Consider the following 10,226-nt stretch of genomic DNA (forward strand, 5'->3'; position numbering starts at 1 on the left):
TTAGAAGAAGAAATACACACAAATATATAGAAGAATTGTTATTTGGTTGTTTGCCTTTATCTCCCTATACCACATCTGCACATCAATACAGCATGGAAATGTGGACAAAATCTTATCCTACGACAACAAAATAGTCTAAGCGTTGGTTCCGATAGGCTAAAGCTCATCGAATTCGTGGTTCAAAATGTCAAATAAATAATGGACTCTGATCATGAAAGGGGTTGAAAACGAGGAGAGCTCCAGCGTCGCTGCAGGACAGCGGTGTGTGACTCCAGAGGCAGGCCGCCCAGAATCAGCTGTTGTGCGGACACACGCCGCGTAGGGACCAGACCAGCCGATGTCCGTTATGTAAAACCACAATAATAATCCCTCGGATCCATCCATCTCGCCATCCAGCAGGCAGCACCGCCTCAGCTCTTCTAATTACACGGGTAAAGACGGCTAACCCGAAGTGGCACGTGTCTTTATTATAGTTTGTATAGGGGTTGTTGTTGTTTGTTTTTTTTCACTTTTCAGACAGAGTAGCGGTGATGCTGCCCGACATCTCCATCTAATCCCATCCCCGGCCACCGCCACCTCCTTCTACTCCCCCTGGCGGTCCAAGGTCGCTGGAAAGCCCGTCCGGGGCAGAACACACACCCTCCCATGCATGCGGGCGGCATGATAAACACACTAGTTCTCTCTCTCGCTCTCTCTCTCTCTCTCTCTCACCTGTAATGTTGTGGCCGCACAGAGTGACGCCTGAAGCTTCTCTGTCCTGCACAGCTGCACTTCTCCCCCAAAAACAGTCCAGAATGTAGCCTGATGTGTGTGTGTGCATCTGGCATGTGTATTGTGCGCGTACGTGTTGTCTGTGCACGCCACAAGCTGTGTGTGCGTGAGAGTGGGTGTGTGTGTGTGTGTGTGTGTGTGTGTGTGTGTGTGTCAGTGTAGGGCAGGCTATATTCGGTTCCGTATAGAGCGGTTGTTACTAGCAGCAGCGGTTGTGTGTTCTGTGTTCCCTGATAGAAGCCAAGCGGCAATGTGCGTCTCTCTAGGCTGCACACACACCATACGCCGCGCGCGCGACACACACACACACACACACACACACACACACACACACACACACACACACACACACACACACACACACACACGCACACACGCCCCCTCTCTCTCATGGACTGTTCCAACTGGCCGGTGGAAGGGGGCGGACAGCAACATCAACAGAATGTTATGTGGCAATTTTACATCACGAAAGACGAAACAATTATATTTAGATTATCTACTTTAAAAACTATTTTAAATTTAAATATCGCCAATTTAATAATCTGATATTAAGAGTTTTACTGTATCAACATCGCAAGTGCAACTTGGGAGGCTGTGGTGTGGTGGCATTCTGGTGAGGTGACCCACCGGGTGACCCGCGGCTGGTGACAGATGACAGTTTATCAACACTGTTGCCAGATTTTGCGACAGAAATAAGCAAGCAACCAGTTCTATGTAATCAAGCCCTAATGAAGCCACTAGGACTAACCGACTATACTGCAGAGTGCAGTGACTACATGATTTCAGATGGAGGTTAGCAGACAAATACACTTCAGTAATAACTAGTCTACACTTTAGAAATAATCCCAAAAACACAACCTGCAAGTGACTTTACAAAAAGTCAAGCCCAAAGTCACTTCCAATAAACTGACATGACAACAGTGCGTTATCAAGCGACAGTGAACAGGCCATGTGGTCCTCTTAGGCTGGGAGCCAGAACAGAACATTCGGTCTGCATGCGACCTAAAGTTAACTAGTGAAAATAGCAGATACACAACAATGTGGAATTTCTTTGATTTCTTCATGAAATTTCAAATTAGTGAAGAAATAACGTGTTTTGAATTCATGAACAAACAAAAAAGACCCATAAATGTGACAAATGGATCTGGATTCTGGACCCATGCAGTGGTCTATTGAACCTGCGGGACCTTCTAGCTGTGAGGCGATGTAGCGCAGGCGCCACTAGGCCTCTGGCTTGAATAATCTTTTTGACACTCGATTAGCTTATAAATGTAAGTATCAGTGGTGGAAAAAATACTCAAATGCAAAAGGTATCAGGCCTATACTGCAATATAATAGGCCTACTCCCATTACAAGTATTAAGTCAGGAATTCTACATTTTGTAAAAATTATTGGGTATCAAAAATGTAGGACCAAAAGTAGAAATACGCATTTTTCGCCCGGTGCCAATTGCCTCCCCTATTCTAGGGGACGCCTGGAAAACATCCAAAATACACAAAGAAAGCAATCCCACCTAGGGGGCGCTTTCTACTCAACGCTGTTGAGCAGAACGCTGTTGAACGCTGTTGAGTGGAAAACACGCACCCAGCGCCCACAGCGTCCCCGGCGGGAATAGACAATATTCACACAGCGTCTATACCGGTAGATCATTAGGTTAATGAAATGCCACCCTGTTGCCACCCTGCTTTTGCCAACATGGCCACATATATGAATATAGTCTATTGGACTAGTGGTTTACAAACTTTTTAGCCTGTGACCCAAAAGATGAATTTGATGTCTCCCTGGGACTGGGTATTGTTAAGGCTTTCATGAGTCCGATTCTGATTCCGCTTATCGATTCCAGTTTCTAACGATTCTAACGTTAAAGAATTGTGTAAAATAACTTAAATAAGAGGTAAAATGTTTATTTAAAGTTTTCCTGAATTTGCAATTAAAAAAAGAATGTCCCTCTGTGACCCAAGGGGCTAGCTATAGCGGCAGTGATGTCAGACTTCAGTGTTCTATTGTCTGTGTGGATAAAAAGGTCCAACACTTCTTTGTGACACCCAGAAGATGTCAGCACGTGGCAGCTTAATGGGGCCCGGGGCTAAGTCCTGCATGGAGACGCACTGAAGAGGAGAGGACAGTGTTTTGTGTTCCTGAGGAAGATGCATTCAAGAGGAGAGGTCAGACAGAAGAAGAGCTCTGACCTGCATGCTTACTCATGGATTAAAGTTCTCAGTCGAATCATCGCAGTCATTGGACTGCAGAGAAGCAGTGGAAAAAGCTCTCACATTTAAGTAAAAGTAAAAGTATCAACACTGCACCAGCAGCACCTGCACTTGATACAAGTATATATGTCCGGAATTCAAAATGTATACAAAGGTATCGGTAAAATTATAAACATGTACCAAAAGTAGAAAGTACTTTTCAAAGAGATCTTTTGAAAACAGCAGATCAAACAAGCTCACAATGCTTCGGATCACATTGTTCTAAGTTGCTTAGTCGCTCATGGATTATGAGCGTCTGCTAAATGCCTAAGTTGTTGCAAGTGAGACCTTGTAGATAGGTTTTAAAAAGGTCTTTAAAGTCCTTAAATTGTCACCTCACTGCCAGGCTTTAACCTGTTGTGGAAGAGAATGATGAAAAAAAGAAAGTCATGTGCTACAGTATTGAAAACAAACAGTATTGTAAAAGAAAAAAGTGCAAAATACTGGATTTGTGTAAGAGAAATAATAATACAAGAATAATTAGAATATTTTTCATTTGTCTGGAAATTAATTTGTGTTTAAAAGAAATCGTATTGTGAACCTAATATTGTGATTAGAATGAGTGAGTCGTTACATGCCTGCCTACTCTTTCCTTCTAATATACATTTCCAGCCACGGGTTAGGTTTATGCCTGGGCCACCTGGCTGATGTTGATTTAGCTATACATATAGACTAGGGGTAGCCGTTATGAATGATTCAAAGTCGGTTCATAACTGTTGTTATTTTTTCAGCTAAACAGTTACAGTTTTCCCTACATGGTGTTTGTGATATGAAATGTAAGCTTACCCTAATCACAGTAAACATCATGTCTTCAGTCATTTTCAAGTTACTGTAGTCAGTACTCAGTACTAGTCACTTCAGATCAGCACAGCTGTATTGTATTGTAGTATTGAATCGAGAATCATTCGTTTTGAATCTGGAAAAAATAAATTGGATTGAGAATAGAAAAAGTCTAAAAAAAATCTATTTTAAATTGAATCGTGACCCCAAGAATCGGAATCGAATCGAATCATGGGACACCCAAAGATTCACAGCCCTAGCTATTTTCAAAATAGCTGATCTGCAAGCTGATCTACACAGAATAGATTGGGGGTGTCAAACTGGTGGTCTGTGGGCCGCATCACCAGGGAAACCAGGATCACCAGGGAAACCAGATGATCTAGTATAGAGCTCTGGGGGACTGCTGTTAACTATCACACTGTTATCCCTATTTGGCTTTTCCAAAGCCAGCTGTTATGCACCTCAGTGCCCTCTGGAGGGCAGTAGGGTCTACTGATAGTCTCTAGTATTAAACCAGACAACTGGTCTGAATGCGGGGACTGTCCATAGATCCTACTGAACCAAATGGACCTTTAAGGGTCCATTTGATTCATTTCTGCTTAGCTGCAAAGATGAAACGGAAGTGGGAAGGAGCTGGGGCATCTGCTTAATGTCTTAATCCATTCCCAGCTTTTTCAGCGCTTCCTTTGCACAGGCTGTATGAGAGATTAGATAGATAGGTGTTTTAGTGTTGAATTCATCAACTAAAACTATGACGAAAAATGTCCGTTGACTAAAAATGTTCGTTGACTACCTTTTTCACAGATGAAAACTACATCGAAACTAAATAAAAACTAAGCTATGATGACTAACTAAGACTAAATATATTGACAATTTCGTCAACAAATAAAAACTAGAGAATTGCTAGGGAGGAGAAGAGATCCAGTAGATCTGAAAGGCCAGTAAGACGCCCTGAGGGCGAGAAGCGACCTCGCCCTAAAAGGCGGGCTAGGTCGTGCTGAAACAACAGGTCTGGGAATGCCCATATATGGATCTTTTTTATAAGTTTTTTTTAATTGACGTTTTCGGGGGATGCACCAAAGGTCCGACATGCGGAGACATGCGGTCGAACATGTGCTGCTCCGGTTAGGGTTTGCGTAGGGCGTAAAATGTGTGCTAGCCCAGTTAGGGCCCAGGTAGGGCAACTCACGCCGTTTCTGTTTTCCTCCCAGAATTTTCCCCAGTGAGGGGTGGGATAGACTGGACAGCAGACGGATGGACTTTGAATTTCTCTAACTATAAACTTGCATGACAGCAGACAGCCTAACTACAAATATCATTTATGAAAAGCTACTACAGTGAAGTCAGTTCACAGAAGTTGATCTGACGAGGTACCATTTGAGTGGGCAAAACCTTACATATACTAAATAATAAATATACTAAATACTAATATAATCAACATGTAGTTGATAATACTAAATTGTTTATAGGGTCAATATAAGTAAAATAATATAGCCTTTCCACAGGAGTATCTTTTTATATTTTTCCAAAAATAATACAAACAGCCAGTCTTCTCCATGTATGGCTATCCAGGGTTTGATGAAGTCAGTGTCGTGATCTTCATATATGGAGATGGCCATATATGGAGCGCGTCACGAGGTGTGATGGACTGACGGCCATATATGGTGGCGTGATGGACGGACGGACGGACTAGTAATCTGCTAATACTAGTACTTGTCGCAAAACAAATCATTTTATGTTTCGTTGCACACGGTTATTGTACTCCAACCAAGTCTAAAATCAGCCATTAAAACACCAGCAAGGCCCGCCAAAATACATCTTAGTCGACAGAATCAACTCTAGATTTAGTAGACTAAACGCTGCCTGGAATCTTATTCAAAAGACTATGACTAAAACTAAATCAAAATATGCTGTCAAAATCAACATTAGTGTTCATGGGGTCCAGGTGATGACCTGCAGTGCGTTCTGGGCCGCCCTCCTCACCACCTCCTCCTCTCCTGCCCCAGTCCTGCTCCTCAGCGCGGGGAGGTGCTCCAGGAGTGCCTCCTTGGCGGTGGGGGCCTCCGCCAGGGCCGTGAGGACCCTCAGAGCGTTGACGCACACCGCACGCTCGCCACTCGACACCAGCTGGACTAGGGGACCCAGAGCGCCGGCCGAGAGACACCGAGACTTACCTGGAGAGAGAGAGAGAGAGAGAGAGAGAGAGAGAGAGAGAGAGAGAGAGAGAGAGAGCGAGAGAGAGAGAGAAATAAAAGAGTATCATGGTAAAAGGTACTAGCTGTGAGACAACAGTATCTAAAGGGCCATTCACACTGAGCACTAAAAGTATTTAGGCCGGGTATGCACGTGGCGTCATCATCATACCCGGACGTTATGCGGGAACGCCTACTGAGTGGCAAAAAACTACTTTCTGGCCTTGAAAGCCCATGCATCCAAAGTCCTACTGTATCTGATTGCATTAAACAATGTTAAACTCACTTTGACACTCGATTTGCCACTCACTATTATGCATGCCCATATAGCCTCTATCGTTCTAAGTCAGGTGGATTGCAGAGTTCACACCGACTATAAAGAATACATGGTGAGCGATATACTCATATAGTTATCTTTAAGTACTGTTTCCCAACCAGTGGGTAGGGACCCAAAGGGGCCTATGTGGGTTGCGGACTGGTAGTAGGCCTATATGATAATATGACCCTTTATAGTTTTGAGGGGCGCTAGCCCCTCCTATACACAGGTTTAATGTTTGTCTTTAGTTCAAAGTTTGTTTAGTAAGTTACGCATTGACAATGAAGGGATTTACGTCATAACGTGTCGTTTACGTCATATTGTCTCTTTATTGTTAATGGCGTTTAATGTTTGTGTTTGTGACTGTGTGTGTGTGTGTGTGTGTGTGTGTGTGTGTGTGTGTGTGTGTGTGTGTGTGTGTGCCTGCCTGTACCTGTGCTGATAACAGCAGTGTTCATGATGGCTCCGGCAGCGTTGGCCTGAACACTGCCGTCACTGTCTGTCAGTAGAGACACCAACACTGGAACCACCCCCTCAGCACACACACTCTGCTTCCCCTCCAACACCACACTGCACATGCACACACACGCACGCACACAGACACACACACGCACGCACGCACGCACGCACACAAACACACACACACACACACACACACACACACACACACACACACACACACACACACACACACACGCGCACACACATTTTAACCATTTATTTATGTCCACGACTCCACACAAAGGAGATGCACACAAGGACACAAATATCTCTTTTCACATCTCCCCCCACCACTCCCCCACACAACAGTTCTCCCACAATGCGTATTCAAACTTTCCCCAAACCTGATGTTGAGCAGAGCTCCTGCGGCCTCTGTGCGGACGCGAGGGCTGCAGTGTGCCAGACGGTCCCTCAGAACCGCCACGCCGCCGCAGGCCAGAGCGCCGAGCACCTCCACCCTCACACACTGCCTCAGCGAGGACAACAGCAGCACGCACACCTCCTCGTCCTCCCCATCCTCCTCTGAAACCTTCCTCACCAGCCTGGGGACCAGACCCTGGCGCACCATGGCCTCCGCAGCTGGTATATAGGGATGGGTTCAATGAATCGATTATGGCAATAATCGTATTGATGACCGATAATCGTGTCGTATCGTACCATATCGATACGGCAGGAAATGCTGTCTGTGACGCGGCTTTAAAACACTAGACTAGTCTGACATACATGGATGATTAAATATTTTGCATTTATCCATAAAAAAAAATTCCTTGCTTTTTGTTTAAATGTTTCGCACCATGTTTTTTCAAATTGGTTTGAAAATATTACATTTTCTGACAGTATATTTGTCAAAACATCAGCAATCGGTGGTCTAGGTCCTAGACCACCGATTGCTGATGTTTTGACGGTATCCTAGACTCTAGGATACCGTATACGTAACTACGTATCGACCGTGAGGTTGTTAGCAACAGAGGGTATGCGCATGCTTAAAGTGAATGGCACATCGAGTGGCAAATCTAGTGGCAAAGCAACAGGCAAAGTGAGTTTAACGTTGTCTAATGTTGTTTAATGCAATCAGATTCAGTAGGACTTTTCTGTTTGGATGTATGGGCTGTCAAGGCCAGAAAGTAGTTTTTTGCCACTCAGTAGGCATTCCTGCATAACTTCCGGGTTTGATTATGAACGCATACCCTCTATACCCAGCCTTAATGGTCATTATTTGGAATCAACGTATAATCAATATATCGATATATATCGTGGCTTCTGTATCGTGATATCTATTGTGAGGTTGCAGGCAATACCCACCACCACTAGGAGGAAGAAGAACAACAACAACAACAACAACAAATAACTAAACTCAAACTTTATTTATAAAGCCCACCATAGCTTCCTGTGTCTAGGCCGCACTGCCAGTCTGACACAGCATGTCACAGGTTCGAATCCCGACCCTGACGACCTTTGCCGCGCGTCACTCCCCTACTCTCTCCCCATTTCCTTTCAGTCTACTGTCTTATCAATAAATAAATAAATCTCTAGTAGTAAGAACATTTTCATATTATCTGAACAATATCATACCTGCAGGGAAGTGAGCGAGTCTGTTTAGAGTCAGATGGACGTTCTTCCTGCAGGACGCGACTGGTTCATCCAACAGCTCTGACAGCGGAGAGAGGATCCCACACTGTAACATTACCTCTCTGCGCACACACACACACACACACACACACACACACACACACACACACACACACACACACACACACACACACACACACACACACACACACACACACAGGTGCACGTTATTATTTTAGTTGAAATATATCCAGTGGCTTCTTTACTCTGAGAAAACAACTAGGCAAATTAATAAGAAAAGCTAAAATTAAAGTATTGTCATTTTAACATATTGGGACGTTCATGTTAATCACTACATAGTTGTCATGGAAACATAGGCCTACCGGGCGACATTATGGGATGCCAGGTGGTAAAGGACCTCTGTGCTTTTAGTTCTGACTGCAGATTCGTTGTCTTGTAACAAGGTCTTTAACTGCTGCACGCAGCCTGAAAACACAAACACACACACACGCACGCACACACACACACACACACACACACACACACACACACACACACACACACGCACACGCACACGCACGCACAACTTTAAAGCAGGGTTTCTCAAAGTGGGTGCCATGGTGGCACCCTATACAGTATGGTGCCGTGACTAATATCCAGGTTATGTGCCACATAATATTTAGATATTATTGGAATTGATCGTTACATTATCACTTTCATCACGGTTTAACCACTTAAGAGTCTTAGACCCTGTCTAGACTTTTACTATTATTCAATCCACCAAAAATGTTGTGGTTTTGTAACACCTCACATATTGCAAAGTCCCCACATGTTTAACCACTTGAACCCCAGCATGTGGGGTGTAGGCTATGACAAAATAACCTTTTATACCTTTTATAAACTCGATAAATACAGATGTATTTATCGATTCTTAAGAGAGTCTAAATCTTAGGCTATTTCCATTTGAAAACTCTCAGGGTTACGGGAGCTCGTCCAGTTGAAATTAAAACGTTTATTCAATCAACCTGACCTGGGCTGTACTGAAAAGGGCGGTTATAGCCCAACTCAAACACAGATGTTTCCTAAGCCTCCATTAGCCTATTTACACGGAAATAAGGCTGCTGCTGTGCTGGGATGATAATGAATTTATATAGCCAGGCATATTAGGCTATTGTCTTGTGGGCTTTCTTAATGCCGTGGTGGTGAATGCTATGGTGTAAAGGAAAAGTGTAATATGTTATATTACCGTGGCGAATGCTCTCTAGAGCTCTCTCTGGGTCGTGCACCAGGTCACACAGGGCAGCCAGCGCCTGGACTCTGGTCCCCGGCTCTGAGTGTCGCATCTCCCGGCACAGCCGTGGCAGAGCCCGCTGCCCGAACGCTACCGGAGCCTCCATCAGATGTCCACTGGCCATCCTGACCCTGACGAGTAAGTTATTTTAAATTATTATTATTATTATTATTATTATTTACAAATTCAGCATTTTGTGCATTTGTGTCGAGGAATGATTGCAGCCCGCAGAGTCAAAGTTTAGCTTTTAGCTTCTTTGAAGCTTACCTTCATGGAACACTGCTGCATGCATGTTTACAGTCGTTACTAGGCAACGGTTAGCTGTGTTCCATAGCCTTTTGGCTCTTGCTGCCGACATTAGAGTACCAGAGCTAGGCAACGATAGCGTCTGAAACTAGGCTACCGGTATGGTCCAGAATGACTTCCAAGTCAGTTCATAAAACAAAATATCTTAAATATGGCAGAGCCCCTACAATTAGGCTACAACCCATTCAATTCTACAAGCTCACAATGAGACGAGTTGTGTGAGCTTTTGTTGATCAGATCTGCTATTGTTC

At 44.2% G+C, this 10,226-nt stretch overlaps 2 protein-coding genes across 2 annotated transcripts in view; both read right to left on the reverse strand.

The window, feature by feature from the left end:
- The window catches only part of LOC308316554 (dematin-like), a 28,271-nt gene extending 27,264 nt beyond the window's left edge, over positions 1 to 1,007 (reverse strand). Inside the window, exon 1 of the mRNA XM_080765230.1 lies at positions 712 to 1,007. The gene's annotated coding sequence lies outside the window, so the exon portion shown is untranslated. The remainder of the gene's footprint in view (positions 1 to 711) is intronic.
- A 4,725-nt stretch (positions 1,008 to 5,732) lies between these two features.
- rsph14 (radial spoke head 14 homolog) lies at positions 5,733 to 9,793 on the reverse strand (the record flags this gene model as incomplete). Its single annotated transcript, XM_080765681.1, has 6 exons — positions 5,733 to 5,974; positions 6,742 to 6,878; positions 7,154 to 7,388; positions 8,382 to 8,500; positions 8,762 to 8,864; positions 9,625 to 9,793. 6 exons carry the CDS (start codon positions 9,791 to 9,793, stop codon positions 5,733 to 5,735), a joined length of 1,005 nt encoding a protein of 334 aa, XP_080621807.1.
- Between the last annotated feature and the right edge of the window lie 433 nt (positions 9,794 to 10,226).

The sequence above is a fragment of the Protomyctophum bolini genome (genome assembly GCF_963924005.1).
Source record: "Protomyctophum bolini genome assembly, chromosome: 6".
NCBI classification, from domain to species: domain Eukaryota; kingdom Metazoa; phylum Chordata; class Actinopteri; order Myctophiformes; family Myctophidae; genus Protomyctophum; species Protomyctophum bolini.